General features: G+C 33.0%; 1 protein-coding gene across 1 annotated transcript; it reads left to right on the top strand.

The window, feature by feature from the left end:
- The first annotated feature begins 5,779 nt into the window (after positions 1-5,779).
- Positions 5,780-10,258, top strand: LOC134856076 (acyl-CoA-binding protein-like). Its single transcript, XM_063872445.1, has 3 exons — positions 5,780-6,032; positions 8,489-8,661; positions 9,859-10,258. Exons 2-3 carry the CDS (start codon positions 8,511-8,513, stop codon positions 9,996-9,998), a joined length of 291 nt encoding a protein of 96 aa, XP_063728515.1. The 5' UTR covers positions 5,780-6,032; positions 8,489-8,510; the 3' UTR covers positions 9,999-10,258.
- Positions 10,259-13,006: the final 2,748 nt, after the last annotated feature.

Raw genomic sequence — 13,006 nt, 5'->3', positions numbered from 1 at the left:
GCATATTCAGATTTCATTTCAACATGAAGTTCTTTTTGAATCAACTCATACGCATAATTTTAAAAACTAGAGGTCTAGAGATGAAGGAATTTTTGTAAAGCCGAAAATAAAACTGGTTTCAAAAATGATAGAGCTATAGAAATTGGAGATAGAAAAAAAACCCATCCGTGCTAAAACACATAAAAAACATGAGAATATTTTGTATCCTCAAAAATACGCAACATAAGCTGACTAACCTGCAAAAACAACTGGTAAAAGGTTTAAAAGCGGAAAAAAGTAATTTACAATCAGAATTGAAAAAAAAGTTGGTATGAAATTTTAAAATTAGTTTTAGTTAAAGTAAATACAAATTTCTTGCTTCTCAAGAAATTATTTTTTCTTCATTCCAACTTCATCACCTAAAACATAACTAAACTGTTTCAAAAAAAATTACAACATTTAAATTGTAAATCTATAAACTTTTCTTTGATCTACATTTCTATATAACAAATTAACAAGGCTTTACCGTGCTTTTCAATGCATCACGCTTCATTTCATAAAGAGATCATGAAGGCTTTTCTTGGATCTTAAATTTCATTTAAATCAAATTTCTTTTCACTATATTATGTGATCATCAAGGCTTCCCTTGGATCAACCTGAACAACTTTGTTCTTCCCACCTCATAATTCAAAGTGTCTACTTGTGTTCTAATTATACCTAAACCTTGTTGATTGATTTAATATTCTCCAACCCTTGATAACAAATCAAACTCCTAAAAGATTAATTAAGTTCATCGTATATTAAAACATAGTCATCAGAATGTAAAAAATAATTCTGACGAATTGATACTTTCTCTCTCTGCAACCCGTCAACCACGACAATCTATAATAAGACACAAAAACCGTTCGAAATACACTCACACAAAGTACCTTTGACTTATAGACTCATTAATTGACTAAGCGCTTAAATGTTATAAGAAAAACAAGGGCCCATGTTTACTTTAACTCGTTTTCCAAAAAAAGCTTCTCTTGTTTCAAATTTTATAAGGCATATGCTTTGTAGATTGAAGTATATCAGAAAATGGTACGTTTGAAAGGTAGACTCATTAATTGGCTAAGCGCTTAAATGTTATAATAAAAACAACTATTAAGGTCGAACGAATTTTAAAAAATTTATTGCAAGGTTTAGAGATCTACAACTTCTAATCTTCCACATATTAATTTTTCTTTTAAAAATTATTTCATTGGGTTAATCGAGTCAGATTAACTGGTCATCAACTTGAGATCTACAAAAAAACTGTGTACGTTTTCTGATGAAATTGCTCTTCAGGGAGAAAGACTGAATCACAGAATGGAAAAAGCAGGTAAAAGGACACTTTTGAGGGTCGGTTTGCTTTGTTTTTATCAGTTTCAGTTGAGAGCATCAAAAATTTGTGAAAGGCAATAAAAAACCCTGTCAGAAAAGATAGTTTTTTTTTAATTATTTTCAACTGTGTGGCTTTGGAGTTTGCTAACATGGCGTATTTAGACAACCATCAGTTAAAAATTTGATTTAAATATCCTCCAAAAACTGAAAAAATTGCAGGGTCACAATTGAATTCAACAAAAATTCCAGCAATTGATAACCATTTAGGTCCTTCGGTTTTTTCATTTACTCGCGTATATTATTTCTGACATACTTAAATCAATCAAAAATTTCTTCATCGTTCAAAAATTTTAGTGGGATGTGATATGTTATTAGCATTGTTCTATTTTGCATTCAGAAAAAATCAACAGTTTTTTGAGTTCCTTGTCTATTTTATAGTATTATGATTGCAGTTTTTTGTTTTTCAGAGGGCATATGCAAATTTCATTTTAACATGAAGTTCTGTTTGAATCAACTAATACGCATAATTTTAAAAGCTAGAGGTCTAGCGATGAAGGAATTTTTGTTAAGCCGAAAATAAAACTGGTTTCAAACATGATAGAGAAATTGGAGATAGAAATACGACCCATCCGTGCTAAAACACAATAAAACATGAAAAAATATTGTATCCTCAAAAGTACGCAATATAAGCTGACTAACCTGCAAAAACAACTGGAAAAAAATTAAAAAATGGAAAAAAAGTAACTCAGAATCAGAATTGGTAAAAAGAAGAAAATTCAGAACTTTCAATTATAATAAGAACAACTTCAATAAACAAGAAACACATGTATATGAAGATGAAGCGATTTAAATTATACTCGACAAAAAGAGTCAATGGACGGATGGAACCAAAAAAATAATTTTATATGACCCTAAACACTTTGAATTTCAAGAAAGTTTTATAAAATGCATTTTTTGATAAAAATAATCCAATTTGAGAAAATTTCATTCCGCTTGGAAATCGAACTATAAATTTTCTCTATCAAAACTAGAAATCAATCACGCTTTTTCGCGCCATTCAGCTTTCACAATAGAAAAGTGAGTTTTTTCTATCTTCCAGCAAATGATCTTGAAATGAACTAAAAACGTGCAAATATACCAAGAAGCCCTTAAATGTGCATTATAAGTACGAATGAACTTCTTTTTTTATAAGCATGTTTAGACTTTCCTTTCAAGAAAATCATTACGCCCTATATAATTCTAAACAGGTACATGTAAACAGGACCTGCACCAATTCACAAAACTTTGTTTAAAAGTTTATCAAACTCTGATTGTATGACAAAAAAAAGTGAACACGAATTGTAATTTCTTTGACAATTACCTTTATACGACTGTATGACAAAAAGACAAGAAGTACTAGAATATCCGTTCCCTCGTTGAATATTTCCGGCAAATATAAATCGAAATAAACCCTTTTTTTAACAACCATACTATTGTAAGTTTATATAATGTACTATAGATAACATAGCCAGCAGAGAGTTTGAAAAGAGTCAATGCACGCAAAGATTCTGAAAAAAGTGACTTATTTTTTACAAAAACTTATAAAGAACTTTTGAACTTCAAATAAAAAAATGTATAGCTTAAAGCTCTTTGAATATGAAACCCAGCTGTGATAGACAAATTCTGATAATTTAGTTCAATTTGAGAAAACTGGTTTATAATGAAAGTTTTTATTTAGCAGGGAAATCTGAAAATTAGTTTTATAATTCAGATAGACAGCCAGTACACATTCATTATGTGCAGTTATGAGTATGAATTTTCTTTTTTGTTATTAGAGGATTTTAGGACTTCTCCGGAAAAAAATCATCAAAACTTATATAAGAGTCTGAACTACGTTCATCAACTCTTCAAAAAAAACCTGATAACAACCATAACCTACTAATAAAATGGAAAGAAAACAGACGGAAGCTAGGACGAAATCACCAAAACAAAAAAAACTGAGGACTTAATTCTAAATAATAATTACTACCCGAAACGAACTCCGCCTAATTACCACTTAACTAATGATTAACCTGATGGTTCTCTTTAAATTTTTTTCGAGAAATTGAGTATTTGAACAGTCTGCACTTACTAAAATGATTATTCTCTGAAAATTTCGTATGGGAAAAGTCGTGTACCAGGTGGCAACACCCGTGCTGATCATCGCAATAGTAATAACCAACCCAATTGGAAAAAAAATCAACAAAATTCGGGAAGCTTCCTAATCACATCGCAGTTTCACGTAACACAGTAATTCAGTAGTCATATCATCCAACACAAACAAGTCTCAGGTCAATCCTGTCTTAATAAGAGTGAAGGAAAAAACCGACTTGAAATTTGAAAAAAAAATCAACTTTTCAATTTTTAAGGACAAGTTTATGTCCCTAAAGTTTTTTGAGCTTCAAAAAAATTGCGACTGATATTTGTTTTTGAATAAATACCCCAGTTTGTGAAAAACAGACTATTTTTTTATTCCGCTGGAAAAACCAAAATTTATTATCCACTTTCGAAGTTAGAAAATTTTTACGTTCTTGGTGACTTTCACATTTTGCTGTTCGCTAAGTGTGTTAGCCTTCCTGTAAACAAAAAATTGAACTAAACCTCAAAATAAATCAAAAGTCAAACCACAAAAAAAACCAATTTGATCGCCAACATATTGTAAGAACTTTTTCTGGAACAGAAACAATCACCAAGACTATATAAAATCATTCGATACGTTCTTGACTCCTAAAAAAGTTTGATGGCTCGCGAAAAAAATCTGAACAAATTTCAAAAATTTCTGAATAAAAATCACGATATAATGAGAATTCATTGATTCTTAGAAAAATTTGAAATTGTGAAAACTTGGAATCATCTCGAGCTTCAAGAGACGTAACAAAACTCTAAGATTTTACCGTGAAAAAATAACATAAATTATATGAAAGTCTTCAAATTTTCAATAACTCCTACAAACACCTAAAAATCAAGCAAACAATACTTTGAGTTTCTAATTTCAAGCTTAAAACATGATCCAGGATGCGCAAAAAATAAAATCGATTTCTAGTTTCGAAAAGGAATATAGTTTTTAGATTTCGCAGCTTTTTCATCATATTTTCTTATTTTGTGTAAATTCAAAGAAAAATTGCCAACCACGAACAGTTCCTGAAACTGATGAAGCTTCAACGTGATGTTTTTCTTAGAAACTCGAAAAATGTTCAAAACTTTCAAGCTACTTTTTTCGAAATTCCATTAGTTCCCTCAGGCTTCCACACACTAAGTCCATGAAAGAATACTAGTCATAGAAATTTCATACATTTTGCTAAAAAGGCCTCATCGAATTTTCAAAGAACTTTTTCTTGTTTTTGCATAAAAGTCGTTGTATCGTACTATATACTAAAAGGAAAACTTGTTGTCCGAAAAATGCTAGTCATACAGTTTCCATACATGTTATGTGGAAATTGCATGACTAGCATTTTTTTGATGGTGACAACAAAAAGCTCCAAATTTTTTTTTGGTTTTTTTCAACCGAAAATCGAATTTGGTACGCAAACAAACATTTTCAAAAATTATTTTTTGCAGTTTTTTAGCCACATTTTTCTGTTTCTTAAATTTTTTTTGTTTTTCGTCTAACTTTTCTACCAAAACTGTTTACCAATTGTTCTATTTTACTATGACTGTCGACTGTTTTCAAGTTGTATTTTTCGTATAGATCTTTTTAATCACACCACGCAGTAAAATGACAACTTGAAGGAAGAAAACTGTTTTTTGTTGTGTTTCTTTTGAGACCATGGTCGGAAAATACTGTACTACTAGCACAGTAACAGAGTATCTTTGTTTTGGTTTTAGTTTTTGCTTGATGGTCAGAATTATTTCAATAATTATTGATGTTGTCCAATAAATGTCTGATCAAACGTTTCTGTAAAAATTTTCCTGGACTTTTCATAAATTGTTTTTTTTTGCTTATAAACATGGCGACCAAGTGCGAATCTTTTTCGAGAGTTGACAGAAAATCTCTAATCATGAATCAACTGTGAAGCCGTTCTTCAAATTTAAAATGCATCTAACAATTAAAGAAAACTTTAACTCTTTTAACCAGTCAACGTTTATACTTACTTCGTTTTATTTGTCTTCTGCTGTTGGCCTTATGATAAATTATTTGCTGAATTCAAATGAGCTTCGTTAAACGAACGACTATATTTCTTTTCGCGTTTGATTGGTACTTTTATCAATTTTACAACCGTAGTTTTCCAAGCTATCAGTTCCTAAGCTGGTTACACTATTATTTTTTCTGGATTTTTCTCAATCTTAAGTAAGATAGTCCGGGATTGTTTTTATTACTTTGCAATAAAATCTGAAGGTTGTCTGGTTGGTGGGAGTTATGAAAGGGAATAAAATTTTAGGTGCTTTTCGATCACAGAAAAATTTAACTATCTGGGTTTTCAATGTTGACAGTAAAGTGAAGAACTGAAGAAAGTCCTGCTTGCTTGAAGCTTATCAAGGCATACGTTGTTTTTGATATTCAGAGAAATTTATTTTCCTTCCAATTTTGTTTTGCTCATGGACTTTTGAATCAATAGCAGATAGATCCTTTCTTCCAGAAGGATTCCAGTTTTTTACCCATATTTAATAAAACTGAACTGTGTACTCTTTTTAACAAAAATGAAATTAAAGAATACTCACAGGCCAATCAGGTTAGTTATTATAACGGGTGCCAGACATCAAGTCGACGGGACTTCGAGCCAAATCGTAAAATTAGGGACTTCAAGCCGAAAATTGTCTCATTAAGTCATAAAATATGATTAATTTAAAAAAATTTTTGAAGAATTTCTTAATTTCATGATCTTTGTTCAGTTAGTTATTGGAGTTTTCATAAAATTTAAGCCTCCGAATGATGTTTAGGAAAGTTGAAAACTACAACACAGTTGAAAGCTGTTTTGTTTATAGTTTATGCATTTCAAAAACCGGCTGATGTTATTAACGAATACCAATCAGAAGTGGTGCATTGACATGAATAACGCTTATTATGGACTAAACATGCCTGAATTTCTGAAAAGCAACGTTTTACAGGTTTAAAAAAAATTGATTTGAGCTGCTGCTTGTAATTTTTAATTTTCGGCTTGAAGCTCCTTCGACTTAGAGTCCCGTCGGATTGTCGTCCTAGACCCAGTTTTTACAACAAAAAGCACAAAGACGAGCAATGGCGTATCTAGCGGCATCGAGTTTCTACCAATCACACGTCGCTGTTTTGCTGCCTTGTTATGCTTTTCGATCACGGGTCTTGACGATTTTATTTCGGTTACTCGAAAAAAAATCAGGCTCAAACATGTCCTTTTTCTACGCGCAAGATCTAAATTTTATTTTGGAAAAAGTTAAATGTATGATTTTAATTGGAGCGAAGTGCTGACTTTTATAACTACTCACAAGTTTAATGAAGGACACTTGAATTGAATCAATTTTCGTTTACGTACTTAATTGAAAGCGGAGTTTATTAAAAGTTTTTGCCCACTTGATTTTTGCCCACAAATTATTACCAGGTATTTTTCGCTTTTTGTCTCTTATTGTGATGGCTTTGCTTTTTGTTTCATATCTGCTATGAATAGTTTTTGCCTACTTAGCTTGCTTAGATTACTTGGCTTACTTGGCTGAAAGGCTATGCTGAGAGTTAAATTCAGATCCTTGGAACTCGAAACTTTAAAAAGTTTTTCATAAAATCTTTTTTTTCGGCTCAAGTTGTTTCTGCTCAAAGGTTATCGGCTTTGTCTCGGCTCCGCACGTTTTGTTCCGCTGCTAAAATAAAATCAAAAGTCTTGCTTGGCATTTTTTATTGGAAGAATTGTATGAGGAAAACAGGTATTCTGAAAAGTTATGGAATTGAGTTTTTTATTTAAATTTATTTTTTTGAAACGCTTTGAAAAAATTTTGGTTTATCAATAACATATCTTAATTATTTTCTATGAACTGGTATCCTTGGAAAGACCGCCTACTTTCGCATGTGCCTGCGTAACCTCCTAGTATTTTTTTTTCTACAGCCTTCGAACATTTGACCCAATTTTGGTACTTCATGGTTTTCTCGAACCCTCTAAGTTCTGGGTTTATAAATTAAATTGAATTAATTGCTTGCGGGAAGCTCTTCTGCATAATTGACTACCTCCAATTTTTCTACACAAAAAGCTATGGTTCTCGCAAGACTCAAACTTTTGATTTTTGACCGTTTTTTGGACTTTTTTCGATAACTATCCTGCCAAATCTGGTGTCAATGGCTTAATCGAAACAACAGGTTGTTGAAAACCTATCTGTATAAAGGGCAACTCCCAAATGTTTTTAGAAAAAAATTTTGGCCTTCAAAAATATCAAAGTTTTGAAACTTTGACCGTTTTTTGGAAATTTTGACTTTTCTCGAAAGCTACCCTGCCAATTCTTAGCTTAAGTCTTCAACAGAGAAACCAGGTTTTGGGAATCTTCTCGGCGTAAGTGGTCACATACTAGATTTTGCTGTCACGTTGTTGAACTTCTGACCGTTTGATAGAAACTTTTGACTTTTTTTATTAACTACTCATTTAAGTCTATTAAGTCAATCGAAATAATTTTTTTCCAACATCGTCTTTCGACTTCTTTTGTTTCTGTTGTATCGCAGGTGGTACAAAGCTCCGCTTCGCCTCTGCGTTAAAATTACAAATTAGCTTATTAAGAGTCGATGAATCTAGTTCAGACTTTTTTGTAGGTCGTGATGATTTTTTCTCTCTTTGCTTTAGGAAAAGTCTTAAAGTTTGTTCAAGGTTATTTTTATTGTTTCCCGGTTTGAATTCACTATCCATCAGCAAAAATGTGATAATTACAAAAAACGTGATCAACAGCTATTTTCGAAATTGGAATTTAATTTACAGATTTCCGAGCAAATTTGGTATTTCTAAAGTTGCGTTAGTTTCATCAAAACAGTGCCTATCATAAATTGTACAAGTAGCTTGAAGGGCGTCTCTTTTTTTCTTTGCGTTTTTTGAATTTTACTTGCGTTCATTGAAACTTTTACAACTTTCTGCTGGCTGTGTTCAAAATTTGAAGAAAAATGTGAACAATTTTATATGAAAATATTTGTCCTATTTTTAAACAAATTGTGCATCCCGTTAATAAAGTAACTCATTTGTCATAGATGAACAATAACCTAGCCCAGTATGTCTGAAGCATTCAACAAAGCAGTGGAAGAGGTGAAGAATTTCACTATTAGACCGCGAGACGATATTCTGCTGGATCTGTACGCACTGTTCAAACAGGTCACAGTCGGAGATGTGAACACTTCCAGACCATTCATGCTAGACTTCAAAGGTACGGAAACCCATAAATCATCTTGTCCGTTTTTATTGTCTCACGAAATTTTTAAAAAATCATCTACCTTGTAAAGTTTTTGAAAAGGTTTTTTTGCGTATTTTTTGATTCTCCGGCGTCTCAACTAGAAGATAGTTAACAATTTGCATATTCTGCTGGAAAGCTTTAGGATTCATGATTTTTTTCCAGTTTTATTTGAACCCATTTGTGAGGCTGGATAAGCTTATTGTACAAGGAATTGTTTCTATTTTTAGCGTCAAAAACTTTTAGCCACATATTGACAAACCATGTGTATTGTGAGTTAATTCCGGGGTGGCTTTCAGATGTCTGTTCGTATGATACACCGTCTGTTCGTCACGCTATCTTATTTTCGGCTGGATTGGTTCGGGCAACTTTTTAGTCTAACACCGATCCTTATCCTACTCTTATATTTCCTAGTTTCAATAAATCTAGTATATGCTGATATTGTTGCGAAGCGAGGAAGAGTAAATGTTTGCTAATTTAATTTTTTTCTTTTCTGGCTGAAACTATAAATAGTTTCAGCCTTACAAATTATTGCAAGTTTTAGTCATGGATCATGATTAGTTAGTTCTTAGTATTTTATATTAATTGTTATCAAGAATATAATTGATATATTAAATACTTGTTTTGAACTGGTTCCAATTGGAATATTATACAGCCCACATTGAAAACTAACCAAATTTGAGTATTATAAAAAATAACCCAAATAATTAACCAGACAACTAAAATTCGAGTAGTCTTTGGAATCATGGCAATCATTCTTGGGGGTAACGCTCCTTAATGTTTTTACATGTGATGCAATAACCAAACTTTTGACACAACCGCGCTGCATAGCAACTGACGTGTGTAGTGACTTTTCTTAGTGACTTTCTTACCGTCAGTTGCTTTTATTCCCGACAAAAGGCGTAAACAAAGGACGATTTTATCCGGAGAAAGCTTGCCATGATTTCTTGTTAGTCAAAGCTTTCCACTCAAATTTTAATTGTTTGTTGTTAGTTTTTTCTGCAACGTGGGCGGGTAACATGAAAACTTCGGACGTTTCAAAGATAAAGGGCAAGTTTTAATTGCTTTAAAAATACGGTTAAATTGCGTAGGGTAAAATGATATCGGGTTAAATGGAATAGGATTAAATGCCCCGTGGGCGGTGTAGTAACGTCTAACTTGTTGTGCTATTAGGGAAGGCCAAGTGGGACGCATGGAAGCAATTGAAGGGGTTGTCGAAGGAGGAGGCCGAGTCGAAGTACATCTGGTTGGTGGATAATATCAGGCACAGATACTCTAATATCAGACACGACAGCGATCTCATAGACAATTAAATATTGCAAATTTAGGAGCAATGCTGATTCAATTCGCGGTTTGTGTGAGTAGTTTGTTCCATCCCTGAAGTCATCAGTTGTAAAAATAATTTCACATCAGACCCCCTACACAATGTCATCTGCAGTTTAATATCCGGCCTTAGAAATGTACTTCCCAATTTTTCTTTTGTTGAGCTTCCACTTTGATTGAATTGTTCGATGATATGTGGCTGATGTAGAAAAAAAAACGTGCTAGTGTATGTTTGGCGTAACTATCAAGTATCAAGCTGAATAAATTTTTGCAAATTTTAGTTTTTGATAATTCTGTAAACAGCAGAATGAATGGCTTGCGCAGGAGTTTTTTGACGAGCGTAGAGGCTTAAAAATTTTGTCGACTTTTGTAGTTCAGCCATTTTGAGTTTTTTCTAAGCCCCGGATTGATCATAATTTTCTAAACCCCGGCTTGATCATAAATTTGGCGTAACTACGATGTGTCAAGGCTGAAAATTTTTTGTAATTTTAATTTTTTTGAATTCTGAAAGCAGCAGAATCAGTGGAGTGCGCAGTTGTTCTTCGACAAAGGGGCCAGCCAAAACCCCAGATTGATCATTTTGGCAAAATTTCTAAACCGCAGGCAACTTTTGTTTTCATCAAAAATGCGGTTTTTAAGCACTTCTTGCTAGGTTTTGACCGAGGGCACCAAGTTTCTCGAGGGCACCAAACTTTTGAAAAAAAAACTTTCGAATTTTTGTTGACTTTTTTGTCACCCAAGCTGTTTTTCCGAACCCTTCTCAAACATTTTCTAATGACCTTAGTTTGACCAACTTTTCTGCGCCACAGGCAAGTATCTGAAAAAAAAAAACAGGTTAGAAGTGCCGTTTTTGGCCACTATTTGGAAAGTTTTGACCAAACATTTGCATATCAAAGCAAGGATAGCCGGTTGCTCTGTAAATTTCAGTATTATTTCAGTTTTTCTACTCTTTCCTTTTTACTATTTTGAGGCTGCAGTTTTTAATCTAGCGGCTTGATAGCAACATAGTGCGTTGTTTGAAGAACAACAAGCTTTTGAACAATGCTTCGAGGGAAGATGAAAAATTATCTTCCAATTTACCTGATTTTGTCTCATTTAATGTCTTGTATCGCAAGCTTCGTTTCTGAGAAAAAAATGTGCATGCTCTTTTTTCATTTTTGTGTTGGACTATGATAAATTTGCGGTTTGATCCAGTTTTTTCGATTGGTGTTAATCAGGGGCGGATCTAGGATTTTCTCGAGGGGGGGAGTGGATTTTGTCGATTTTTTTTTTAAGTCGACCAAGTTGATTTTTTGAGCTCCAAAAAGACTTTGCTAAGGGTAACATTTTGTGCACTGCAGGCAACATTTTGAAAAAAGGCCAAAAAGGCATTTTTAGGCACTTTTAAAAATTTTTTGACCAAAAAATCGCGTTTTTTCGGCGCGCGCTCCCCCTCAAAATTACTATTTATTGGCGCCAAAGGCGCCTTTAGAAAAATTTAGGGGTCCGTCAGCTAAAAATGGATATATCAAAATGGTTCAAAGGGGGACCCTTTGGGTCGGTAGGGGGTCGAATCCCTGAGGGGAAAAGGCGTCCGCCACCCCCGCCCCCCCTAAATCCGCTACTGGTGTTAATTGTTTCCAACTGCCTGTTGGCTATGATATAAATTGCTTAGTTCCCCTCTTCGCTGAATAGGTCTTATAGTTTGATTAATGTCAATTTTGTTTGTAGCAATTTGATCTTGATATTTTGAAAAACGCATCAAGCTCATAAGCTAAAGGCAGGTGCAGATCTAGGATGTTTTAAAGGGGTGCAAATTTCATTTGAAAGTATTGTTAGAAGCTTTCGCTAAACACGATGAAGATCGTCTCATGTTATAATTTTGTGGACTTTAAACATACCAAAAGTGCCCTTTGCCGGCTCTTGTTGAAAGGTTTTGAGCCAAATCTTTCGTTTCTTCGGCGCATGTTCTCCCTGAAATTAGTATATATCGACCCAAGGTACTTAAGCAAAGCTTTTAGGTCGGGTGGCGTCAGGATGGCATCAAGTTGTCAGGGGATAAAATCCTGGAGAGAGATTTCACCCCCTCTCTAAATAATATCATAGCTAAAGGGGTGGGGATTTTTTCAATAAGAAAATGAGTCTAAAGATTGTACAAAAAAATAGGTATTCGAAACTAAATGAGCACAAAATGACTTAAAACGTTTTGTTGCGACAACCGAAAAAAGCGACTGAATGTTTACCCCTTTGTGACTTTTTCCTTCTCCCAATTTCGACTGTTAATTTTTCTTGGTTATGGCTGAATTTCTTAAACTATCCGAAAACTATTAATGCGTTAAGTTTAAATTTGAAATGGTATCTCATCTGGGATAGTTTTGCTATTATTTCTTCAATGAAAAAAAAAACAGACATCTTAAAAGACACTAAGAAAACTCCAGGCCTCATTGTAATACAAGCGGTTTAGTCTCTATTTTTTCAATTGTCAAATGCTCCTCAATTTCATTATAATGTGCCCTTTACTTGGAAACATTTAAGAAGGCTGTTTTATAAAATAGCTGATCATTTTGTAGCCAGATATCAACATTTCAAAAAGATTTTTTGATGAATTTTTTCATTGATTGTATGATAAATAGCTTGATCAGTAAAAAATATATATATTTTTTCAGTATTTCTGTTGTTGAATAGCTCAGTGTTCATGTTTTGTCATATTTCACTTGCAAAGGATTCTATGGGCGCAGTATTGAAACTTTCCTTGCCACGATTATCGTAGAATACAAGAAACATGCAAACATGTCAAGATAAGATTGGTGTTATCTAAACCTAAACAGCAGCAAAGCTTAAGCTTAATTTTTTGGATGTCCTCAAAAATTGTTCAGCTTTTTTCTCAATATTTTATTGCTGAGCCTTCTTTCCCTAATTATATGTGATAAAAGATATGATTTTTTGTTTTTTTGAAATTTTAAAACTAAACTAATTTGAGTGTTAAATGTTACGAAAATATTTCTGCTTCATAATTTTT

This window comes from Symsagittifera roscoffensis, unplaced genomic scaffold (genome assembly GCF_963678635.1).
Source record: "Symsagittifera roscoffensis unplaced genomic scaffold, txSymRosc1.1 SCAFFOLD_343, whole genome shotgun sequence".
Lineage (NCBI taxonomy): Eukaryota > Metazoa > Xenacoelomorpha > Acoela > Convolutidae > Symsagittifera > Symsagittifera roscoffensis.
Note: the sequence above shows the minus strand (reverse complement) of the source record. Positions and strands in the feature narration are given on the sequence as shown.

Bases quoted from the DNA above. Each gene is read 5' to 3' on its own strand.
- LOC134856076 (XM_063872445.1), top strand. From the start codon at position 8,511: ATGTCTGAAGCATTCAACAAAGCAGTGGAAGAGGTGAAGAATTTCACT. The intron at 8,662-9,858 runs GTACGGAAACCC...TTGTGCTATTAG, and splicing joins ATTCATGCTAGACTTCAAAG to GGAAGGCCAAGTGGGACGCA.